General features: G+C 34.9%; 3 protein-coding genes across 3 annotated transcripts in view; 1 reads left to right on the top strand and 2 right to left on the bottom strand.

Annotated features, from left to right (window-relative positions):
- The window catches only part of LOC135841264 (nephrin-like), a 1,354,679-nt gene that overhangs the window by 362,066 nt on the left and 965,807 nt on the right, over window positions 1-26,806 (top strand). The gene's annotated exons all lie outside the window — the stretch shown is intronic.
- On the bottom strand, window positions 5,436-10,688 carry LOC135841271 (cyclin-dependent kinase 20). Its single transcript, XM_065358154.1, has 6 exons — window positions 10,476-10,688; window positions 10,127-10,376; window positions 9,793-9,999; window positions 6,583-6,825; window positions 6,274-6,504; window positions 5,436-6,172 (listed from the first exon to the last, which is right to left on the bottom strand). Exons 2-6 carry the CDS (start codon window positions 10,328-10,330, stop codon window positions 5,957-5,959), a joined length of 1,101 nt encoding a protein of 366 aa, XP_065214226.1. The 5' UTR covers window positions 10,331-10,376; window positions 10,476-10,688; the 3' UTR covers window positions 5,436-5,956.
- Window positions 17,534-25,956, bottom strand: Gas8 (Growth arrest specific protein 8). Its single transcript, XM_065357895.1, has 9 exons — window positions 25,735-25,956; window positions 25,228-25,466; window positions 22,005-22,122; window positions 21,651-21,794; window positions 21,293-21,553; window positions 21,011-21,178; window positions 19,341-19,427; window positions 18,962-19,270; window positions 17,534-17,887 (listed from the first exon to the last, which is right to left on the bottom strand). The coding sequence occupies exons 1-9, from the start codon at window positions 25,735-25,737 to the stop codon at window positions 17,780-17,782; spliced, it is 1,437 nt and encodes a 478-aa protein (XP_065213967.1). The 5' UTR covers window positions 25,738-25,956; the 3' UTR covers window positions 17,534-17,779.

The raw sequence follows: 26,806 nt of genomic DNA, 5'->3' as shown, positions 1-26,806 counted from the left end.
GTCTCAGTAAAAATTGATTCGAGATAACTTATAAAAATCTATTCCAATCGCGTGATTCAAGCGCGTCTCTCATTCCTTCCATTTTCTTATTTGGCTTTACTTCTCTAGTCATAAGAATTATTGCAGATAAACGTTTAATATAAGCTTACTTAATCGGTTCGCACTTCCTTAATCGGTTTGCACTTCCATATTGCTGAATCGTAGACTATAATGTGGTTCCTCCTTTCCATTCAGGGGCAATTCCTTATCAATAGAAAAGGAACCTCCAGCGAATAGAATTGCTGGTATTGCTTCACGACTTTTTTCTTCAACCGCAACATTTCCAGCATGTAACAGATTTGGGTGCGATGAGTTTTTCACTTTAGGGATGGGTGGATCTTGTGGCGAAATGATAGAAGTAATCGTACACATACTTCAGACATTCCTCAAATTTTTTCATTAAAATAGCCGAAAGTGGTCCAAAAGAGTTTTTTGCGACCATCTGTGTTTAGATGAGAGATAACAGAGCACGGATTATACACATGTAGCCCAGAGCCAGTGAACTCAAAGCTGCGCCATAGTGCCACTCTTTCATTTCTGTATAAATTGCTTCCACGCTCTCATTTCGAATTCCTGCAACGCGCTCAATATGCCCATGAAAATATTTTTCCAACTCGTCTAAACTGAACCTCATGATCGCGCTGTATTTCGGCTCCATCATAGGTCTAGATATGGGATCCGGTGAACAACATCATATGAATGGTAGGACACTGCGCTTTTATTTAAAAAAAAAAAAAAAATACCCCCAACAAAAATTCGAACCCAGGACCATAATTCCACCTCAAACACCAGTAGATAGACAATGTAGATGGCTAAATAAACTAATACGACCGGTTTCCTACCTCGCTGGGAGTAATTTTTGTTTACTTTATTATCAGAGATTTGTATTTCGTGATTAATTAAATTTTGACGAGGTTGATGTTTAATTAATAAATTACTCGCAGCTTACATCATTATGACTCATAATTACTTTATTGGTGTCCATTTTGGTGTTGAGGGTTTGGTTGTTCGCCCTCGTAAGTGCGGTCGAAAATCACACGTGGTTGACGAAGCAACTCTCTGAATACCGCAGAGTTGTACCTCGGTGCATTTATTTTCCAACTTCACCATCTGGTTCGTGGTAGCAAATTGGACCGGTTGTGTCTCGAAATGGTACTGGAAACGAGGAAGCAGCCCGAGCAACGAGGACCAATCTGTGCCTAAAACAGCGTCAATTGCCCCATGTTGGGCGCCAAAATGTTAAGAAGAGTAGTAGTTTAAAAGGCGAGATGACTTTATCCCTATGATAGGTACCAAATTGACACGTACAGGGTGCCCAGAAATATCGAGCACACCTAAAAAAAGTTTTCTACTAAAATACTTTGGTTGGTCACAGTGAATGATAATAATGATAGCACATGATTGGTTGTTGGACTGGAATAACATTCCACCAATCATATGCATCTATTTCACGTTGCCAACCTATATTTTCAATGAAAAACTTTCTTAGGGGTGCTTGATATTTCTGGGCACCCTGTAAATGTTAATTCTTTGAGACTCCTATTCATATCACTCAATTCTTTACCATTAATGTGTTACCACGAATACGAAAATATACACTATTGCTCGAAATAATTTACTCACAATGTACATGTCACATAAGTTTATTAACACATAACTTGAACAGTCAATTTAGATCTTAGAACAATAGTAAAACAAATTAACGCAAATTCGCACTAACAAATACCATATTAACTGATTATTACGTAGTATTTGACAATATTAAAACATTCCTATCTATCATGTTACCGATGAAAGACTATAGGACGAGCCAACGTTACATATTTCCCACGATACTTGGTCTTCCCCTACCTATGATAGGTTGTTCTTGTGTGGTACTTCTTTAGTTCTTTTTCCCCCTACCTACATATAATAGGTAACTAGACTTGAAACGCTCGTATGCATATAATCAGATCCTGTCTTGTTTGACCTTCTTGCATTACCAAAGACTGTACAAATTTATCACGTAAGAATTCTGTTAAAGGACAAAAGAACAAAAGACGAATTGAAGTTTCCTTCACCTGATTTCTCTCCGTAGAGCACCGACACAGGGGGTGGGAACTTTATTCAGCTTACTAAAAAGAAATTCGTTGAATTGTCCGTGATTTGAAAAGGCTTGCGCTGTGAAGTAGTTTAATTCGAGATTAGACTCTAACCACGGTCGGATTTTTGGTAGTAGAACCTTTGTTGCAATTCCTGTTTCCGTGTTATTCCACTCTACCTGCCAAATGTTATCTACAAACCAATCTCTTACAATTTTTACCGCTTTCTCTTTTCTAACCCGTGATCTTCGCTCATTGCCTTCATCTACTTACAATTACAATTTCAAAACTGTCTATACCACGTATTGTCTCAATGAATAAAATCTCCGGTAGAATGTCTCTATCAGTCCTATAACTGTATTCGATAGACCAGAAAATTTGTTCGGATATAGGATATCCTTTTTTTGCGAAATAAAACAGATTTCTAATAATAATTTCCATTTGTAATGGAACAACTTTTGTTAATACTCTAGATGCGTTTAGAGATACTGTCCTGTATAACCTCGCTATATTGATTGCATAGATTCTTTGGGCACGATTTATTAATGTTTTGTTTGAAAGTGGATAGTTTACTCTATGTACAAACAAGGATGAGCAGTATTTGAAGTTTGCGTCTACAATGGCTTTAAACATTATACATACGTCTGGCCCAGTTGGACTCGCCCCACATATTTGCCAGCATCTTTTTGAGCATATTGACAGATCTGATACACTTATCAAATACGTACTGTATGTGGTCATTCCACAAGAGATTCACATTTACTATCACTCCTAACCATTTGAAGCTATGAACTTCTACAAGTTGATGACCATTTACAATTAGAGGCGGGACAATATCTCTACGAGCGTTTGTAAAAATTGAATACGTACATTTTTCCAGACTAAGTTCTAGTTCTGAGCGTTGGAGCCATCTTCTCACGAGCTCTAGAACCATTTGTTCATCTTTCATTAGAGAGTGCAGATGATTTCCCCAGATTACAATAATTATATCATCTGCGTACGCAATAATGTATATATTAGCAAAACGATAGAATCTTATTTTAAATCTGTATATTTCATCCATTACCCTAAACATTACGAGATCGTTTATATAGAAATTCCAGAGAGTCGGTCCTATAGGACTGAGCCCTGCGGACATCCTCTCTGCATATCTCGTTCGACTCTTATTCCTCCACTCTGATAGCAAACTTTGCGATCCTTGAAATAGTGTAATAACAAGTTGATTATGAGTGTTACGCTGCATAAGTTGTACAAAAAGCTTCGGATACCAGACATTATCGAATGCACCCTTAATATCTAAAGAACTAACAATTACATAATGAAAGTCTTTCATTTTTTCATGTATTTTGTTCACTAATTTTTGGAGCGCCATCTCCGTTGATTTTCCTTTCCTAAAATCATATTGATTGCGACTAATTATTTCATTTTCATCAAAGAATTTGATCAAACTTATTGAGATAAATCTTTCCAGTAATTTACCAAATACAGATAACAAAGAGATAGGTCGATATGCTTCAACCGTACGTGGGTTCCTACCTGGTTTTCTAAGAAAAACTACTTTCGCTATTCTCCACTCTTTCGGAAAGTAATTAGCTCTTAGACACGCGTTAATTAAATTAACAATAATATCTGGATGATGCAGATTGAGTAACTTAACACATCTATTTGTTATTTCATCGATTCCTGGTGCTTTTTTATTGTTAAGTCTCCTAATTATACTAGCAAGTCGCGGAGCATCCGCTAAAAGAGTGGGTTCTTCAACCGGTGGAGGATTTTCAAATCTAGCATTTATTTCGTCTCGTATATAATTATTAGCATTTGGATCCTGAAGGTTTATTGGATTTTCAGGGAATTTACTCTTAAGCAAGAAATCAATATTTTGATAGTTGTCAAAATCATGAGATGTACCATTTGGTTTCTCAAAAATAGGTATTTCTGATTTATTTCTTACTTTTTCCGTAACAATTTTATAAGGAAGCGACCACAGACTCGATTGCGTACAAAATCTTCTCCAAGAATTCTGTTTTGCAATTTGAATCTGTTGATGGTACATTTTCCTTACATCGTGATAGAATCTATTCCTAATCCAATAAATAAAGGCGGGTATGCGATCCCTACCAAACGTTGAAAACAAACCATGCTGGGTAACTTGAAAAAGCTAAAAAATTGATCAATCTTCTCCACTGGGCAAAGTGGATGTGTTGCAAATCGATGTGAGTCAACTCTAATTCGCAATACAAAAATAGGTTCATGACTAAAAAAAAAATCGATTACGAAAAATTTTACCTGTAGTTAGGTATTTTTAACAAAAAATCAAGTATTACAATACTATCGATTTAAAAAAAAATCTTATCACTATTTCGGCAATAATATTATACTTCGGGGAAAATAATCGACTGTATATCTGTGATAACGTGGATAATGTTGGTAAATACAAAGAAGGGTAGAGAGGGGTTAGAAAACGCCCTTCAGTCAATAGCTGGTTCGATTTTCAATTACACTAGGAGGCAACTTTTTTTGACCTTTTTTTCGTGTTTGGGTTGAAAATGGGCTTAATTGCGATAGTAACAAAAAACAGAATGAGTTTTTTAAAATTTGAGTTGTTTTTGTGGACAGGAGAGACGGTGAAAGCTGCGAAAATGACCGTGTTTGCCCTACTTCAACAGTTCGTAGCAACATCGTATTGTTTTGCGAATAAAACCAAGGTCATATTCGGATTCTACGCACTTTTTTGAGCAAAGCAAACTACTTTCCCCGTTATTTGATTTTCGAAGTTTCAAGCGCATAAGACTAATTTTTCTAAATACGATAAAATTAAATTTGAACTTCGGGTGAACACGGTTTCGCGCCACGATTACGTGGTGGAGTAACGCCAGCGTCGCGCACTCCGAATTTTAAAATATTATACAAATAAAAATCTTCCATACGCGCTTGAAACTTCGAAAATCAAAAATTGGGAAAAGTAGTTTAAGGTTACTTAAAAAAGTGCGTAGAATCCGAAAATAGAATGAGCCTGGTTTGTTTCGCAAAACAGCACTGATGTCCCAACAAACTCTTGAAGTAGGGCAAAAGCCACCATTTTTTTAAACTTTGATCACCTCTCCTGACCACAAAAACAACTCAAATTGAAAAACCCTACTCTGTTTTCTGTTTTTAGGGTCTTAAAGTATGGATTAAGCCCATTTTCAGTTGCCTAATGTAGGTAATTAATTATTAATCCGTCAATTGTAAATGATACCTTACCTATACATTCATCAGCAAAACTTATTTTTGATAGCGACGAGATCTGCATGCTTAATAACTAATAAGTAATAATAACGTTTATATTTTTTAATTCAAAATAATTATTCATCATTTACAAGTTTGAATACACGATAATTTAGAGGGAACAGGAACACCTGATCAACGGAGTGAGTCAGTAATTCAGGGGTCTTCAAGGTTGTTACTATTACATAGAATCTCCAAGTAACATCAATAATCAAATTGTTTCGTTAGTGATTTACTTACATTCCTATTTTTTCAACGCTAAAGTTTCCCACATTTTAGGGAAATTCTACAGGAATTTTATTTTATTTTTTTCGATTGTGCTTACTGCATTTTGAAAGGTTTTCGTCACCTTTTTGTACTGTTTTGGCCAATAGGGTATCTACCTATTGAAATTTTATGGCTTTTTGGTAAATTTTCTTTATTGATTTTAATGGTATTTTTGAGTCCTTTTAACAACATTATGAAAAGATTTTACATTTCGAGCTACTTTCATCGAAAGTTTAGCAATTTTTTTTTTTTGGTTGGTAGATGAATACTATTTTCTCGTGATTTGAACGAATTTGTGGATGTCAATTTTGTTGAACGAACGACTGCATAGCATCGAAGTAACTATCATAAGTCGATGTTGACGAAGAACTTCGGCGAGTATCTGTAGCCGAAGAGCGTGCATTAGCATTTGATCCTAGTTGATTTCTAATCATATTACGATGGTTGTGTCTTTGAACCGGTAACGATCGTTCTGCCAATGGTAAAGGTCTTTTGAAAAAATACGCGTGGGTTAACGCCTGAAAACACACAATAAGCCACCTCATCAGTATTATACGTAGATCGACTTTGGGCTATAGTATTGTGTCACAAGACCCATAGCATAGGGTAGACTAGGCACCTTTTTAGCTGAAGAGCGTTTGTTTCCATCGTATTTCAAGAAAGATTTGATCAAATCTAAAAAGCAGGCATCATCGACATCGGGAATTAATTGCTGGAACGGTTTCCCCGAACTCGGTGCGAATGTAATTTTACTGTAATCCGGCAAATGCTCGATGGCCGGCCATGTTTCAAGTGTAGGTGTTCCCAGACTATGTACTACAATGGCCAACTGCTCGATATCGTTTTCACCCTGCGTACATATACGACACATTTTTATAAAATAACGTTGAAAAAGCCCTTATTGTTCAATTCGAGGTGGATGGCTTACCGCAAATAAAGGCGTTTTAGTGATCATTTCAGCTAAAATGCATCCAATTGCCCACAGGTCGACCGAATGATCGTAAAAACGTGAACCGTACAGAACTTCGGGCGCTCTATACCATCTGGTTGCAATTTGCGGAGTGTATGGTCTGCCTTCGTCTTGACCTCGCCACATCATTCGACTCAATCCCAAGTCGGCTATTTTCAGAATACCTCGTCCACTGATAAGTAAATTGGCTGGCTTTAAATCCTACAACATACAGTTGTGCATTAATAAATACGTAGAAGCGATGAGGGTCATTCCACGTCAATTCGACCAAGAAGTGGTAAAGGGGGTTGGCGATTTTTTCGTAATTTTTCCTGTGGAAAGGTCTCCGAAGGGAGGACCAATGGCAGAAATCTCAGCCCTCTAGTCCTTTTTTTAAAGGCTTCTAGGGGGTGTCAAAGTTTTCAGTGAACTTGAAATAGCATCCATTTCTGCAGTGGATTACTCGATAACCGCAATACCTACCAAAATGGAACTTTCTCCAATAGTTAGAGGTTTTGAAAGACTTTTTGGTGATATCATGAAAATCAGTGTTGCCACTTTTTTTCGTCAGAAAAATTAGCTCGAAAAGTTTTAAAACGTAGTTTCTATATCGTTCCGACTCTCAAAAGTTCTGAAAAAAATATATCATGGGTGAATTTTCATGCCGAACAACATATTAAAAAATTGGGATGGCATTATTTCGAAAAGTTGGTTTAAAAAAATTGAAAGTTTGCGAAAAAAATGCGATTTTTTGATTTAAGACATGAAAAAAAGTTTTGATTGGTGAAGTTGACCCATTTCACCCCTATTTTTACGTATCCATTGAAAAAAATTGAAACCCCCCTTTCCCTCGATGAAGTGAACTCCTCACAAAAAAAAATAAAAATTCTGGGTGAATTGAAAAAATGAATAAATTCCAATTTTTTTGCTATGAGTGTAATTTTCATCAACTTTTTCATGAAATACGCCAGAAAGAGATGAAAATAAGACAACTAAATAAATTAAAATTTTTTTTGACGTTTGGAATTGAAAATTGAATTTTTTCGAATTTTGATTTATTTGTAATGAGTTTATGTTTCGTCGAATGAAAGGTTTTTTCTCAACATTTTCAACGGATACGTATAAATAGGGGTCAAATGGGTCAACTTCATCACTCAAAACTTTTTTTCATTTTTTAATCAAAAAATCGCATTTTTCGCAAACTTTCGATTTTTTAAAAATTGACTTTACAAAACAAGGCACTCCTTAATTTTTTAATATTTTGAGAATCGGAACGATATAAAAACTTGAAGCTCTTTATAAAAACTACGTTTTGAAACTTTTCGAGCTAATTTTTCGTACGAAAAAAATGGCTACACTGATTTTTAGCATATCACTAAAAAGCCTTTAAAAACCCTTACTATTGGAAAAAGTTCCATTTTGGTAGGTATCGTGGTTATCAAGTAATCCTCTGCTGAAATGGATGATATTCTAAGTTCACTGAAAAGCTTTGACACCCCTTAGCAGCTTTTAAAAAAGGACTAGAGGGCTGCCATCTGCGTCATTGGTCATCCGTTCGGAAGGTCTTTCCATAGGGAAAATTTCAAAAAAAATCGTCGACCTCCCCCCCCCCTCCCTTACCACTTCTTGGTCGAATTGACGTGGAATGACCCACAAAACAATCATTTTGGAAAGATTTTGGCCTCAATTCACTCAGGCTCGTTTGTTTCTCTTTTTAAATTTCGAATTTATCGGAAAGAGATCATTATTGAAATTTTGAAAAATATTGATGGAAAATAATGAACTTCTTACTATGAATTCTTTTTAGTATATTTTGACTTTTATGGATTAATGGCGTTCTTGCATTTAGTTTATATTATCCTAAAGGGGAACGATTAAAAAGTATTGAGTCTTATTTTACTACATACATATTTAGATAGATTCTAAACAGAGTAGCCATAATCCAATAGAGGGTGGGGAGTTCAAAGCGCCTTATTTAAGCCCCCCCCAATAAAATAACGTTAACAAAATTGATCTCGCGATTGTTGTCACTGGTGTTTCACCTGAATCAAAACAATTTTAATGAATAATTAGGTTTAGCCAATGTCTAAATTTCTGTAAAAACCTGGATGTCAACGCTCCAGGGATATAGGTCAGCTCTTCCAAAACATGTCAGAAACCCAAATGGGAAACGAACGGTCCTACTAGGTTTTAATTTTTCCAAAATAGCCCAAAAATTGTGGGTATAAATTGATGAACGAATCAAATGGCCATTCTTATATCTAAAAGACGCATTTCTAGTCGCATTTAAACTTCAATTGAATTCGAAGGCTTAATTTTGTGGAATCAAAGGGAGTATTTTTTTTTAGAAATCGCATTTTTAAAAAAGTCAGCAAAATTCCAAAATGAGAGACGTGGGCAGTTATAAGAAATTCCATGGATCTTATTTTCAGGCTCAGATTTTGGGTCTCTAAAAAAAAATAGGCTATACAATTTTCCCACCTACAATACCTACATAAATGTCAAAATTAGACCTTCAAACGTGACAGTCTTTTAAATATGACCAGAAATTATATTTTTTAGATACCTATTAAGCCGTTCAATTTTTCTTCAATTATTACCTGTGTAATTTTTGGACCATTTTGAAAGATTTGAAAACTGGCATGTTGACCTTGAAATTTCCAGTTTTTGAAAAACTTTGACACCCCCTAGCACTTGATATAAAATAAGAAGGCAACGAGCTTAAAAATACGTAAAAAGACTAGACCATCTCGTACAACAATTGAATAACGAATATTCCCTAATTTAGTAGCCACTAACGTTCCCTGATTCGCCACTATGTAAACAAAACTGGAGTTTTCAACTCAATAAAATTATCAAAATAAACATCAGTATTCACAATTATGATCATTACTACCAGAGTCTAATTTAAAATACAAAAAACGATCATCATCTTTTCTAATCTCATTAGGTAACCGAATTAACACTATTTGAATTCAAATCAGGCTAGCAGCCTTTAATAAAGGGCTGCGATTTGCGCCATTGGTCATCTCTACCGAAAGTCTTTCCACAGGAAAAATTTTAAAAAAATCGCCAACCCCCTCTTACCACTTCTTGGTCGAATTGACGTGGAATGACCCATGAACTAACGTAAAAATAACGACTCGAAAATTCTTAATAGTGATGATGATTGAGAACTACTATACTTACTCTGTGCATTATGCCATGCTCGTGAAGATATTGAACACCTTGTAGCAACATTCGCATGTAAGTTTTGAGGACGCTGATGCTCGGAGGGTTTTGCAAATCGTGTAATATTTCCCATAGACCGCTGGGCATAAATTCGAATACCAGTACGACCCCACATTCGCATTTGCATTCGCGTTCGTCGACAAAATAATCCAATAGTTGCACCACCTGGTATTATAACATATGAGTAGGTAGGAATTTCTTGAAGTTTTGGTACATAGGTATAAAATTGATGTTAATATGTTAAGCTCTGCTCTATGGATAGCCATACTTATAAAAGTGCCTATTTACTTACATATTTACAATCGATGGTTGACAGAATTTTTATCTCTCTGAATACGTTATCAGTTGTGTCATTTTGACCACCACCACCGCCGCCGTACTTTTTGCAGCGAATTTTCTTAAGTGCCACCCATTTGTTGGTTTGCTGCGAAAAAGCTTTTATCACGTGACCGTGAGCACCGTCACCGATGTGTTCCTCTAGTCTGTATTCATTCATCGTTCACGAGGTCCTCTCTCGTCTGGACTCTGGAGGAGTCTCAGGCCTGTTTTGTTGAATAATCCAATACTCATGAAGCATTATTAATTATTACAAGACAAGTATAGCTGATAGTGATATTTAAAATATTATGATAACAACTTACGGGCAATTGCAGCGGCAACACTCTTGCAATCATTGTCATGACATATTATCTATTTGGTTATTTCTTTTTGGTTAACATTTAATGCAGGCATTGAAGAAATCTCCGCGAGTTTTCCTTAGTACATGTTTAGCATAGGCTCAGGTTAGCGATACGTGTACTTAGCACACAGTATCTATCTACGATTATTCGTAAGGGTAAATTAGGTGCATTCGAATGTTATGGGAATACCATTCGGCTATGTCGCCATAGAAACATTCAATAACATTTGTTTCCAAGGTGGTAACTTCTCAACAGTCGGTGCGGCGCAATGCACTACATGAATTGCGCGTTTGTAAATATTTTTTGAAAAATCCAGTTTCTTCAAATCTCCGTCCCACTTTGCAAGTAAAACAAGAAAAATGTTTCGCATTTTTGCCAACAAAAGACGTAATGAATCTCGCTTTTTTCAAAGTGGCCAAAAACCCTCGTTTTTTTTGTGCTGAAAAATCAAAATGTTCTCTAATAATCACTTATTAAAAAAAAAAAAAAAAAAAAAAAAAAAAAAAAAAACGAAACAAATCATCGTTTGTGAACTTGTGAACGAAAAATGTGAGGTATTAGAAATTTCCAGACTTTTCAAGTTAATGGGCAATGGTTTTGACGATTTTTTCTCCATTTTTAAAAAAATTTTCATCAGAAATAATCATCGAAGAACATTTTGAATTTAAACCGACACATAAATATGTTGAAGATACGTGCTTGAATCAATTAAAAGGGCCATGAAAATGGTACTACAAATACATAAATCCGAGTTTGGAGTTTCTGAATTTTTCTTTTTTAGTGTTAATTAACTTGCCCTGTGTTATTATGACGTAGGTACTATGCACCTATTCATATTTTTGAACCCCTTTTATCACGAGGTTTCGATATTTTGGTTATTGGTAGGTACCTACTCAAAATATACCTCGATTATATTGTGATCGAATTGAAGACTAAGTTTTTACCTGTACATACAAATGAACGAAAGCCAAAGAGGGAACTCTTCCTGTTGATTGGACTTCTCAGTGACTTGTTCTTTACAGAATACGCTGTCAATGATTTTCTTACTTGCACTGCTCGATGAAATGGAATAAGTCCTAGACTGGCCTATAACCACATCTAGGAAGTTGTCAGGTATAAAACTGGGGAACCCAATAATTCACTGGAACCTCTTCACAGTTGGAAACCATCACCAATCAATTCGAGAGGTCGAATAAGTAAAATACAATACAAGTTTCAGCCCATTTTGATTTTTCCTTCACGTTTTGCCAAAATTCGAATCTTCGAAAATTTGCCAGAAATCGAAAAACAAATTTCAGCGTCTGAAGAAAAGAAAGAAAAGAAATTCAGCGTCTATAAACTTTGAGTTGTCATTTTGTGTGAAAATATTGGTCGTCGATTTAGGTTGGTAGGTGCTTGCGTATTTTCAAAATTATTTTGAAAAAAAAAATGAAAAAAATCATCGTTTGTAAACTTGTAAAAAAAATTACCTACTAATTATTTGGAAAAAAAGTGAAAAAAGTCATAGCAGCCTAGTTTCTTTTATTTGGTTTACATGTGTCTTACTTCTGAACCTATTGAGTCAATAGATGATGGTTTAATGGGGTTTTTTCGTTTTGTTGTTGTTGTTTTTTTTTAAAACTAATCACTGAAGAATATTTTGAATTTAAACCAACACATAAAGATTTTGATAATATGTGACGTGACGAGACAAAATCGACCTTCGGACCTAAAAAATATTTTTCACTTTTTGACATGACGTATTTTTGGTACTCGGACATTCAAAAATCATTTAAACCCACCCAGAAGTCCCTATGATTTGCATAGCTCCATATACAGGGTAATCCAGTCAGAAGTGTGCTAATTTTTTTGATTTTTTCATTATTTCATCTTTTAAATCGATCTGGAGGCGAAACAAAGCGTTCTACGAGAAATATACATCGAGCAAAGGTGTAGAGAATTAAATTTCCAAAAACCTAGAAGAGGTTTATTTTTCTCCAAAATGCATTAGTTTTTCCGTTATTCTCGAAAAACAGAAATTTTATGGTAATCATCATAACGTTTTTGTTTTTTGAGAAAAACGGAAAAACTATGCATTTTGGAGAAAAATAAACCTCTTTTAGGTTTTTGGAAATTTAATTCTCTACACCTTTGCTCGATGTATATTTCTCGTAGAACGCTTTGTTTCGCCTCCAGATCGATTTCAAAATTGAAAAAATGAAAAAATGAATAAAAAAATTGAAAAAATGAGCGCAATCACGACTGAGTCCCCTGTATCAATGTAAATAACCATTTGTAATGGGGAAATATGCCCTGACTGCCATATGTAGTCCATGTCGTACATATTGCATAAGCAATATTTCGAAGATGTACCTCGTGAAGGTCATCTTATTTTGGTTCTTCTAGATCTTTCGATCATACGATCCCCCTGGGCATCTCTCTACCCCAACAGTAAATGACAATGTGTGAACTATTGACGTCATTGACGACTCGCGAACTCGAGGTATCTCTCTGAGAACGTCGAGCTCGCCTCCTTACTTGAATCCTGCTATTCGCGGTGGCAAGGTCTTGTCTTCGATTTTATCCATTTAATGTAGAATGTGTTGTGCTAGTTCTTTTATTATTTCAATCCACCTTCGGTGGTTAAAACAAATTTATTTCAAAAGCTTAACGTAACCCCCGATGGGGATCCTTTGAATATCCCTCTATTTTTGGACCCTTCACCAGAATCCGGACTGGGAGAAGTGGCAACCCTACGAAAGTGTTTCTAAAACTAGAATCTACGCTCGGGCCTAGTATTAGGGGACCCACAGGTGAGTAGATTAATGCGTACATTTTATAATGGGATTTTACCCCGATCAAATACCTCCTTTAGATTAACTTCCTTATTTTATGTTGATCAAAATTACCTGCCTGCGGACATGGGGATTTGGTGTGAACCATGGACGTAGGTAGAACGACGAAGGGCGCAATCACATCATGCGTTCCTATTAACTTTAACTATTTCCTTAATTATGCTTATTGTAGACGAATATGTAATTCGTAACTTAGGTTATGCAACCAAGCTCACTTGGACGCAGGAGTATTGTCTAGGTAGCTTGTATTATTAAGTTGCACTGTTTAAAGCTATTTTCTATTGTATCATAGAAAGTATCGATCTGTCTGTAATATTTCATGAATACATCATCTTTTGGGACATGAAATGTTCACCTGAGTGTTTTTATTGACATTCTTTTGAATTAAATGAATAGTAAGGATAGGAAGGGTGACGACTCTCCGTATTTTGAGCTAGTTTGGGAGAGGAAATTATTCCTTCTCTAAGGAATAATTCTTACAATGATTCCCTCGATGTAATTATCACAATTTCACCCTATCGTATTTATTCCAATCTATACTATTACACATTTTAATACCCAGTGATGTTCACACAAAACAGGCAAAAAACGTTATCCAAGACTATGTTTAGCTCAGTTTAGCCGGTGAACGTGATTAGAACGCAAGCGCTTCCGCTAAACGAGCAGAACTGGACTGAAAATGTTGTTTTGTTTTGCTGAAAATTACCTTTGGTAGTTGCGATGAAAGATAGTGGTACACTCACTTTATCAACATGGACTGGTAAAGCTTAAACAAAATAAAAACAAAAAAAGCCTTGTCCGTGTGTCGCTTATTGTTTCTAGTACCTATACAGGCGTTAGATGTTCTTTCGCGTTTTTGTGCTTCCAAATGCTAATCGAGTAGCATATTTTCTTCAGCCATGACCGCAAGTTAGTGAGGTTCATAATTTCGTATTCACTGATCGAAATTCATAAACCACCGAGTCTCCCGCACATCAATAGTTCTGGTATGGGTATATTTTTTGAAGAAATCGATAAAGGACTTCAAAATACACCATAATCAAAAATTTCAGACTCTGAAATTCATTTTTCGATTTCTGGCAAATTTTTGAAGATTCAGATTTTGGTCAAATGTGGGGAAAAGATCAAGACATGTAAGTGGTGATAGTTTCTAATTGTTGAAGGGCTCAAGTGGATTTTTGAGTAAAAAAAAGACAAAAAAAAAACGAAATTCAGCACCTATAAACTTGGATTTACCATCTTGTGTGACCATTTTAATCGAAGATTTTGGTTCATATTTTCAAATTATTTTTGTGCGGTTCAAATACAAAATGTTCTCTAGTGATTACTTATTTTGAAAAAAAAAAAAAAAATGAAAAAAAATCATTGTTTGTGAACTATTCTGAACGAAAAGAGCTAATTGGTTTGTATTCTATTTCCGGACCTTTTTGAGTCAATAGGTGATGGTTTCGGTGATTTTTTTGTTTCAAAAATAATCATCGAAGAATATTTTGAATTTAAACCGACATACAAAGATTTTGAAAATTTGTTCTTGAATCAATTGAAAAGGCCATAAAAGTTGTAAATCCGAGTTGAAGAGTTTCTGATTTTTTTTTTTTATTATTAATCATTGAATTAATTGACTCACAGGAAACTGCATTCAACTCCTTAACTGTGAGCCCACGAACCACATCACGCTCACTTCACACAACAAAGCCAGAAGTTTCCCAAACCCAAAGACCTGAAAAGAAAAAACTACCTATTGTAATTGTTTTTTTTTTCATCATCATTATCAACACTTAGCCAATCAGCGAGTAGTATTTTCAAAGATCCAATTAACGAGTAGTATTTTTATAATGCTAAGGAATAATATTTCGGCGCCAAATTTGAAAAAGTTACCTGCAGTTGTTTTCTCGTAAATTATGATTTTAAATTTTGGAGCGGAATTCATAAAAAAAATTCCAAACAGTTTTCAAAGGGTGCAATAAATCATTTTTTGAATTAAATTTTATAAAAATCAAACGTTTTTCTATCAACAAAAGAAATTTTTTCGACTTCGTTTTAATAAAAGTGAGTATAGGGACATTCTACTTTATAAATTATGAAAAAGATCGAGAAATGAGAAATCAGCTTCAAGTTGATATATAAAAGCGAACTTAGCAACCAATGCAACCATCAACCAGTAAGTATGATGAAAGCAACTACAAAGACTATCTTGCAATCAGCGAATAGCTGATGGCTGTTAACTTACGTCTTCCTGTGAAACGTTGAATCTACATAGTTGGTTTATATGTACAACCTCTTTGTTTCTTGGGTTAATTGAGTGACAGTACTACATATTTAATACTATGGAAATTTGGTTGTTGGAAAGTCTCAAAATGGGTATATAGCAATTCATAAAATCATAATTAATCTTATAAACAAAAGAAAAATAGGATTATTGGTACAGCTCGTGAAACGGAATCAGTCCAGGCTGACAGCCTTTCCTAGGAAGTTGTTTGGAGGTACCTACTTATAAAAAGAAAAGGTCCAAGTTGGGGATTAAAAGTCTGAGTCTGGGAATCAGTCGTTCGAAGCTTATACTTAGGGATTGAAGACCAGCAATTACTGAAGTTCCACAATTTCTGAAGCAAAGCAAAAAAAACTTTAAATGAATAGAGGTCTCTTCCTATCACCAACTTAACGACAGAGTGGGGAGGGTGATATTTATTTACTTTATAAAATAGGAAATGATAATAGGTAAATTGGCCATGGTTAAAAAAAAGCCTGAGCGGTGAAGTAATTAAGTTCGAGTTTACTCTCCAGCCATGGGCGAATCTTTGGACTGGTAAATGTTGTCTACGGACCAGCCATCATACAATAGACGTGGCTTTATTTTTTGAGATGTGATATCTGACTTCGTTTCCTTCATTTTTACTATAATTACCACGTAGTTGACCTTGCGAATCAGACGTTGAAATTCATTTTCCAATTTCTGGCAAATTTTCGAAGATTCAGATTTTGGCCAAACGTAGGAATAAATCAAAATGGGCTGAAACTTGTTTTGTATACCTAGGTTACTTTCAACCACCCGAATTGATTGTTGATGCTTTCCAACTGTGAAAAGGTTTCAAAGAATTATTAGGTTCCCCAGTTTTTGAAAAAAAAAAAAAAAAAAAACAGGGTCTATAAACTTTCGATTTGCCGTTTTATGTGAAAATTTTGATCGACGATTTAGGTAGGTCCACATTTTCGAAATATTTTTGTACGGATCAAATTCAAAATAATCTCTAGTGATTACCTACTAAAGTAATTACATATTAAGTATTATTGATTGTTTGCCCCTTTTTAAATCTTCAAAATCTAAAAGATGATTTAAACAAATTCATTGATAATAAATTAAATTTTAATAATATTATTAAGTTAATCAAAAATGATAATTTACTCTATCTAATTTAATTTTTCAAAAAATAGTATAAGTGCTTTTAAAACCAAAATATTATTGTGTTGTAAGCACTTTAAAAATAAATGTCTTGTCTTGTATTATGGAAAAAAAAATCATCATTTGTGAACTTGTAAACAAAATTACCTACTCATTATTTTACTGAAGAACATTTTGAATTTGAACCGACACATAAAGATTTTGATAATATGTGTCTGAATCAATTGGAAGTGTCACAAAAATGGTAAATCCGAGTTTAGAGTTTCTGAATTTCATTTTCACCCCTACTTAAATTTTTTTTCTTTTTCAAACTGGAGAATCTGAAAGTCCGCTGAAGGCTTCTAGACGTTTCAAAATCATCACCGATCTATTAGGAAGGTCGAGAAAGAGTACAAACCAAACAGCTTTCTAGGTCAATTTGGTGAAATTTTGATTTTTTTTTCCATTTTTGGCCCAAATTTGAGTTTTTCTAAATTCATTAAAAATCGAAAAATGAATTTCAGCTGCTGAAACTTTGGCTAACGGTACATATATTTTGGGGTCCTCTAATGATTCCCCAGCGTCCAGTTTGAAAATAATTGTGCTGGTGCTGGTGGGATACTTGCCTTGCTACTTAGTTAAGATAGAGTACGTTTGCCAGTATTACGTAGGCCAACTGCAAGCACATTGGAACGTGGAATGTTTGCCGATTATTGAATCGACTTAGTTTTAGTTTTTTCTTCATTCGGTCATTGAATTTGTTCGAAATGATTCGTGATACGCAATTGCGTGACCAGAAAATGAAGTTTCCAACAATGGAGCACATTTATTCTAATAATTCGTAAAAAAAAATCAATTACCTACTTTCACATGCACTCGACTCGGCTCATTCTATAGAGATTGCATTCTGTACTTGTATCTTAATTCCTAAACTAATCTTTGAAAAAAATCAGTAAAATTTTTATTCCAAAATAATTTTAAAGCCATATCTAATAACGTTGGCGTTCTTCGGTTGAATCAAACCATTCGCTTCTTTTCTACTCTAGTCTTTATCACGCAGTCGTAGTCGAACCAGCATCCGAACCGAATACGATGGGTTGTTGTTCCATACCCAAGGCGTGCAATTCTTCCATCAACGAAATCAGCTTTTGATTTTCATTCTGAAAAAAACAATACAATGATCTCTATATTAAGTATGTATTTTATTTCTAAAACTTTACACCAATCGAGAGGTTGGCTAACACAGAAAAGTTTTATACGTGTATTTCTGTTGTTGAAACATCAAATCAAGGAATAAATTTATTGCTTTACTTGGATCAGGCCAGCTCCATGAGAAATAAATACGCGACATTTCAGTACTTTTTTTTAGAAAAAATTGGCTACGATGCTTGCACATTTGGAGAAAAGATAGACCCTTGTGGTTTAAAATGTCATTATGTATTTGACCAAGGTGTATCAGTTTTTGGATATAAATGTAAGGTATTGAAATTATGTCGTATAATTTGTTCATCAAGAATAAAAAGTTCGATGTGAGGTTAAATACAAATGGTTTGAAACCCCAAATCTGTATACCATAATGAAAAGTATTCTAAAATGTACTTTTTTTATGTCAATTAATTATCCCAGTTTCGTTTATAGCTATAGATGGTGTTGTGGAAGAAGGGCCAAACTGCATTTTTCTAGATTTTTTTCTCTCGAAGGAATACTGCTTTAACAACCGGAGTTGGAAAGGTACATAAGGGCCAAACTGTCTCACAGCTAAACTGAATGATGCAGCTTGGCTTTGAAACAGTTTGGCCCTTTTTATCTTTCCAACTCTGGCTGTTATAGCACTGTTCCCCTGAGCGAAAAAAATCTTGAATAATGCAGTTTGGCCCTTCTTCCACAACACCATCGCGTATGTACTTTCATTTTTATTAAAAGATATGTTTGCTTACATTTAGGTACTTACATTTCACATGTACCTCTACCTATCAAAGATTGAATACGGACCAATCGAAGCGATGAAACGGAATTAATGGTTAAAATACCATACCTATACTTTTTCGACGATTTATTGTATGATGAATAACAATTTGTGGCATCGCTGTTATAATTTACTTGATACATATTGTAGTCGATGTGTGCTGGTAATGGCACTGGAATCCGCATCCGCCTTCAGGCACCCCCACCCCTCCCATTCATGGTATGTACGAGTACTCAGCAATTACCTACGACGATGATTTGAATATTACCTCATAACTGGTCGAGTCTGAGCCTTTATTTACGTAGCGAATATTGGTCATTGTAATATGACGTCGTTGATGATGACGTGACAAATGTGATTCCGTTGGTATTAGTAGTGGAGATGGCGATGTCTGCAAATGAGTATCAGCGACTGCTGTGGAGCAAAATCGAAGTAGTATGTTTTGGACCGATTGCGTTGCTGTTTTCAGTTTGGCAGCGGCTCGTTGTACTATCAATTCGCGATACGCTGTCCCTTTATCTGAATGCAGCCGAGTGGTAGTTAGAGCCTCGATTGTTGAGTCTCTTTCATTTACAGCCTGCAGAAACACGAAATTGGTACTTGGATATGGGTCAGTTGCCTATATTTAGGTACCTACACTTACCTACCTGTTCAAAAAGATTGGCCAGGCATTGATAACGAATTTTGTATTTTTCATTTTCTTCTCGTAACATTTTTGCTTGCTTTTCAACAGTCTGTCGATCGTGATAGGACACATAATTATGTAAACAACATGATATATGCAATGGGTGCACCTACTTTTTAAAACGTCTTTAACAGCTAACCTATAAATTTTCATCTCACCATTATGGTATGCTAAAGTTACTTTTTTTCAATTCGTCAAAAATTCAATTTTCTCGTGCATATTGGAGAAGAAAACAAAATAATACCTTATCAACAATAAGTGAATAATTTTCGAAAGTAAGTATAGTGTTTGGAATCCACATGGCTCGGCTCGTTCCGCCAATCTTCGCACTCGACAAGAAATCATTCACTTTCGTCTACTATGTTGTAATATACTATTCCAACTGGCTACACTGTCTCTTCAGCGTCAAGTTTACAAAGCTCTGCCTTTCGATAAACAAGGATAAAATTGTCGCTTTTTTGCGAAAAATTGTAAAAACTACAAAGAATTTTCAATTTTTTGATACACAAAGTCCTGCTTTTTTCTCAGAGTTGTTCAAAATTCTCGCTTTTTCGACCAAAATCACGATTTTTGTTTGCAATAATCACCATAATGTCCTGCTTTTTGCTAAAATGGTCAAAACTGCGCGTTTTGTACAAATTTGACAAAAAACTCTTTTTCCAGCCAACTTGCTAAAACCTTCATTTTTTTTCAAAAAAGTACAAAAATTCTCCTTTTTAAAAAAAATGTTTCCAGATGTTAACTTTTTTTCGGGAAATTGCCAAAAGAGCTTTTCCTTTTGCTAAAATTGTCAAAGTCTTGCTTTTTGTCGTCGAAAATTCTCGAATTTTCTAAAATTGAAAAAATGCTCGCTTTTTTGCAAATTGGTCAAAAATTGTTGTCTTTTTTTAGACAATTCTAAAAAGCCACACTCTTCCAAGAATTCTTCAAAAGTCTGGTTTTTTTGACAGGAGCTGTGAAAATATATTACATATTTTTTTGCCCACAATTGCCTAAGTAGAGGTTCTGCTTTTAGATAAAAATGACAAAATTCTCGCGTTTTCGAAAATTTACAAAAATGTTTTGCATTTCAGAAAAATTGTTAATGATTGTCGATTTTTGCAAAAAATTCCAAAATATTTCATTTCTTACTCAAAATTTTCCAAAGCTCTTACTTTATTGACCAACATCTTTTGTCAATAATAACCAAATTGTTATAGAGTCTTGCTTCTTACTAAAATTGTCAAAGTCTTGCTTTTTACTAAAAAATTGACAAAATAGCATTTTAGCTAAATTGCTGAAAAACATATTTTTTCAGAAAATTTCACGAAGTTTTCTTTTTTATAAACACTTATCTAGATGAATTCCAGATTCCTTACCAAAAATTGTCAAAAGCTGCTCCTTTTGCTACAATTTTCAAAGTCTTGCATCTTCCCAAAAATTCTAAAAAATTCAAGTGACAAAAATTTCTTACTTTTTAACAAAAATAATTTTTTGGAAAAAATTCTAATCTTTTAGCGATTTTGTCACTTTTTAAAATTTTATTGGGATAAGTACCAAAGTTAATTTTTTTGAGGAAAAATTGAGGACCTACGAGCTGTACGAGTATTTACAGTGATCGCCATTCAGATTGGTGTCTTTCTGTCAGCTTACCTGATATTTTTGTGTATCTCTTCGCCCAACGTTCAGTTGGCTTTGATATTCTATTATTTTTCGGTTAGCAATTTTCAACGGCGTGACCAATTCCGAGTTTTTTCTTTTCACGTCACAAAGTTCATTTTTCATTTGCACGTTTTCTTCGTTCAACTTTGAAACGTGGCGCTGTTAGGTACAAAATATGCATTTTCAACGCACAAATTATTTTTTTTTTAAATTGAGAAAAAAATGTGAATAAAATTTTAAAAGACTTTCGGTCTTATAGGTACCAGAACCAACCTTTAGTACGCAAATTAAAGCTAAATTTTGGGCAATAATATCGGTAAAAAATTGATCAGCTCGTTGGCAAATGCCTTGATGAGTGCTGGCAAGACGTTTGACCATGATGTTCTTTCCTTGTTCGATTTTCGCGCTGGACATGTCGTTTTTCAATCGCATTTCATCTCGACTTTGTTGTAAATAACATTGGTACTTGTGCTCGAATGCTCGGCGTTTTCTTTCGCTTTCGAAACGCATTTTCGACAATTGCGCATTTTTTTCCTAAAACCAAAAACGTTGGCATTATTGGAAGTTGAGGTACATATAACAGCAAAGTATTTTGCAGAAGTGCCATAAGGTGTGGTTTGGTTATACTCACCAAAAATAACGTGCGCAATTCGCTTTTATGCCTTCTACGTTGATCGGTGATTTGCATTTTTAATTCTCGCTCTTGATTTAATAACAATAGTTCTCGAGAAGCCATGTCTTGTTCGACGCCTTTCATCGATAACATATTTTCTACCTAAGGAGTGACCATTTATAAGTATGGAGTTGATTTGACGAAATTTCATTGTGGAAGTACGAATTTGGCATCTCGGATTTTGGGAGACATCCTCAATTTAATACTCGTCATGCTACGTTTTTAACAATTTTGCTTTTCGTATCTTCCCCTTCCCACCCTACTGGGGGCTATACCTTACTTTTTATTCGGATAATTGTCCCTTCTGCTTACTTTCAATTCGGACAGTTGTCCGTGCTGACCGTGGGATAAATATTTGATTTTTTGTTGATATCCTTTCAATTCTATTTCATGTCCGGCTTCCAAATTTTCCAACTGCTTATCTCTGTTCCTGTATTAAAATAGTCGATTTTTTAAGTCATTATTTAATCATAATTAGAACCTCAATTTCCTTATGAGAGTAACTGAACTCTCGTAACTGAAGAGTTTGAATATGTAAACTTTCCCCTGACAAGCTCCTATCGTTAAATTTACACTTGGCAGCTCATAATCAAAAATGTTGGCTAAGGGTATAGCTGGTTAAGGTATGTACCTAACTAGTCTATTCAGCGTTTGGCAGCTTTATTTCACAAGAAACTGTGCTCAAAAGGTCAAATAGGGTAGAACGTGAAATTTTTTGAACCCTCTGCGCAATCATTTTGAGAATGGGGGCCAAAATGAGTTTTTTAGTCAGTTTTTTTCATTTTTTGTCGTATTGAGATATGTAGAAAGTTCGTTTTTTCACGAATGTGTTTCTAGTAAAGAAGGAAATTATTTTATATACCTATTTTTTTTTCAAATTTTGTTTTGTTTTTTCGTTAATTTATGGCATTGTGACAGTATTTCGACATGAAGGCAATCAGTATTATTGTTAATCAAAACCAAATTCGAGACTGATTTGGAATTTAATTTTTAATGTTTTTTTATTCATGTATTTATTCGAGTTCATTACTTATAAAAGTAGTGAGTACATTCTAAGTACATAATTATGTACTTTATAAATTTAAAAAAGATCAAGAAAACAATGAAAAATCAGTTTCAAGGTGATATTTAAAAGCAAACATAGCAACCAAATGCAACCATCATAGTCCGGCATATGACAATAGGAGTAATTGCACCCCCCCGCCGATCCCCCGGGACAACATTTTTCTTAAAGGGGATATCCTAAGGAACATTTTAATGCAAAGTTGCCAAAAAAAAAGTTGGCCTTACTTACAAAATGGCGGCCATTTTGATTGACAGGTCTGCCGAAATCGCAGATTTTGCGTTTTAACATAGGACTTGCACAAACTTTTTCGAACTTTACAAAGGTAGATCGAAAGATCATGCAAAAATTTATCACCTGTCCAAATTTCAAGTGCTGAAGTGCCTTTTTCGATTTTTGGTGAATTTTTGAAAATCGAATTTAGGCCAAAAATGAGGGAAAAAATCAAAATTTTACCAAATTGACCAAGAAAGCTGAAATTTGGGATATACCCTATTTTCGACATGCCAAATCGATTGGAAACGGTTTCAACCCGTTTTGAGCAGTTCTGGAGCCTCCAGCAGATTTTGGAAACTCGAAATTCCCACGAAATTCCATCAAATTGGAGTTGTAAAGCTAAAATTCATTCTAAAAACTAATTTCAATACGCTACGAAGTACTGCAGGTGAATTTCAAGTCGTTTTGGAGGCTCCAGCGACCTTTTGAAAATTCCTGAAACCTCCATCAGATTTTTAAATCTTTTAAATTTTCACAAAATTTCATCAAATGGAGATGGAAAGCTGAAATTTACTCTACACTCCAATTTTAACACCCTCGGAAGACGACTTTAGGTGGGTTCAAGTAATTTTAGGGCCACCAGCGACTTTTTTTTGAAAATTACTGGAGCCTCTAGCAGATTTTTGGAACTTTAAATTTTTACAAAATTTCATCAAATGGAGATGGAAAGCTGAAATTTACTCCACACTTCAATTTTAACACCATCTGAAGACGATTTCAGGTGGGTTCAAGTGATTTTAGGGCCTCCAGCGACTTTTTTGAAAATTACTGGAGCTTCCAGTAGATTTTTAAAACTTGAAATTTCCCCAACATTAATTTATCAAATGGAGTTTGCAAGCTGAAATTTACTTCGCAGACTACATGGTGGTTTCAAATGGTTTTGAAGCTTCCAAGCTACTTAGGAAATTTCAATTTTCCAAAAAAACGTCATACAACCTTTCAAAAAGTTGCTGGAGGCTCCAAAAAGACTTGAAATTCACCAGCAGTCAACTTCGTAGCGTATTGAAATTAGTGTGCAGAATGAATTTCGACTCTCCATCTTGGTTTGATAACATTTTGGGGAAATTTCAAGTTTCAAAAATCTACTGGAGGCTCCAGTAATTTTCAAAAAAGTCGTTGAAGGCTCTAAAATGACTTGAAATCCACCAGAAGTCGTTTTCAGAGGGTGTTAAAATTGGAGTGTAGAGTAAATTTCAGCTTTCCATCTATATTTGATGAAATTTTGTGAAAATTTAAAGTTTCAAAAATCTGGTGGAGGCTTCAGGAATTTTCAAAAAGTCGCTGGAGCCTCCAAAACGACTTGAAATTCACCTGCAGTACTTCGTAGCGTATTGAAATTAGTTTTTAGAATGAATTTTAGCTTTACAACTCCAATTTGATGGAATTTCGTGGGAATTTCGAGTTTCCAAAATCTGCTGGAGGCTCCAGAACTGCTCAAAACGGGTTGAAACCGTTTCCAATCGATTTGGCATGTCGAAAATAGGGTATATCCCAAATTTCAGCTTTCTTGGTCAATTTGGTAAAATTTTGATTTTTTCCCTCATTTTTGGCCTGAATTCGATTTTCAAAAATTCACCAAAAATCGAAAAACGCACTTTAGCACTTGAAATTTGGACAGGTGATAAATTTTTGCATGATCTTTCGATCTACCTTTGTAAAGTTTGAAAAAGTTTGTGCAAGTCCTATGTTAAAATGCAAAATCTGCGATTTCGGCTGACCTGTCAATCAAAATGGCCGCCATTTTGTAAGTAAGGCCAATTTTGTTTTTGGCAACTTTGCATTAAAATGTTCCTTAGGATGTCCCCTTTAAGAAAAATGCTGTCCCGGAGGATCGGCGCGGCGGGGGGGGGGTGCAATTACTCCTATTGTCATATGCCGGACTATCAACGAATTTGATGAAAGCGAATGCAAAAACTATCTTGCAATCAGCGAATTGCTGATGGCTTGTTTTTTTCTTCTCTCGTTCAGCTAGTACATACTTACGTCATACGTGTAATACTTTTTGGAAGTTTTTTTTCTAGGAGGAGGGGGGGGGGGGGTTGAATACGAATCCTGAACATTGTTAAAAGAAACTGAAATCGTAGACGTCATGACGTCAAGAAGACTGGTCTTACATATTTGACAAGTTGTTGTGAACGTGTACCCCTTAAATTGAATGAAGTGGGTACCTATGCCCTGCCATGAGGATCATCTTACCTCAAGTTGGATCGATATTCTTGCAGTTGTTGCCTAGCAATTTCCCAAAATGTCCGAATCTTATCCCTTTCAAGTTGAAAGAAGTGTCTTTCTTCTCTTTCTCTTTCCAATTCCGATTGAATTCGTATAATAAACGGCTCCAGTTGTTCGCGTGACATTTCTGATATCGATACGCCATCTATGATATTTGTTACACCTTTGGTGTTTTTTCCTGTTTTTGCTTTTTTCTTAACTCCTCCCTGTAAAAAAAAAATCAACTTGAAAACCGATAAAGGTGGCATTTGCATTATCCTATGGTGCTATTTTCTGCTCTTCTCAATCGGATACAATCGCTAATATCGATACTCCAGACAATCTAATAGTGAACACTGATGCGATTATAAATATTTTACTTGCTGCCTCTGGCTTTTATTTTGTGCCAAGTATAAGTCAATTATCGATTTGACAAAAATTGATCTAGGTGCAGCCACACTACAGCCATCATACTAAAGATTATCGTTCACTTACCATACTGCCAAATGTGTCTGTAAAATATTTTCTTTATCTATTGTTGACAGATTCGTTTGTTACCTTCTCGCAGGCATAGAGGTAACTACTTTGTTCTACTGTATACAAATAATGTACAGTATGAATTAATATCACGGTGCATGTTTACATTGCCATGGTTTCCAACATACATATTATTTTATAGTTACCGCATGCACCTGTGCAGCTGACGTCACGCAGTGGCGCACTTGAATTTCAAGCTGAACGAGAATGAGAAATCGAGTTCTAACCTAACCTACCCTAACAGTGATCAAAACTTGTTGTCGTTGAATTAAGTAGGGGACAGGGGAGTAGAGGCGTTTGAAAAGTCGAATCATATGAATAAGGCTCATTTCACTTGAAATACATAATATTTAAATTTTGATCAAACAGACTTGGAAAGCTGAACTTTGATTTATATCTTATTTTCGACCTTCCCGAGTCGATTGGTGATGATTTTGAAGAGTTCTGGAGCCTCCAGTAGATCCTATAGGATTCTCTAGTTTTCTAAAAAAAAAATGCTCCAAGTGAAGTGAAAATGAATTTTAGCAACTTTGAACTCGGATTCTCCTTTTTTGTGACTTTTTCGATTTATTCAGGCATAGTGAAAGAAATGAAAAAATCAAAAAAGTTGGAGGTTCCAGAATCGTTCAAAACAATACTAATCGACTGGGGGGGGGAGAGGTTGAAAATAGGGTGCAAACTGAATTTCATTTTTTTTTTTTTTGTTATTTACCCATTCTCGAACAATGATTTTTATTTTTATAGTTTTAGTGCGATTCGCGAAAGAACTGTCCATTTGTATATTGTTTTTATTTTTCATGAAGTTTTTCAAGTTCATCAAGATGATGAATGAATTTTGAAATTGATGTTGATGTGTGCGGTTAATGTTATTTTATTAATCATGCCACGAAGGAGTTCTTGTTTAAAAAAAAAAAATGAACGCATTCCGCAGTTAACTATTGCGCATTAGGTAAAGCAATTGAAAGCATCTAATAGGCAAAAAGTGAATGCAAAAACTCTCTTGCAATCAACGAATGATGGCTGGTTTCTT

The sequence above is a fragment of the Planococcus citri genome, chromosome 3, assembly GCF_950023065.1.
Source record: "Planococcus citri chromosome 3, ihPlaCitr1.1, whole genome shotgun sequence".
Classification (NCBI taxonomy): domain Eukaryota; kingdom Metazoa; phylum Arthropoda; class Insecta; order Hemiptera; family Pseudococcidae; genus Planococcus; species Planococcus citri.
Note: the sequence above shows the minus strand (reverse complement) of the source record. Positions and strands in the feature narration are given on the sequence as shown.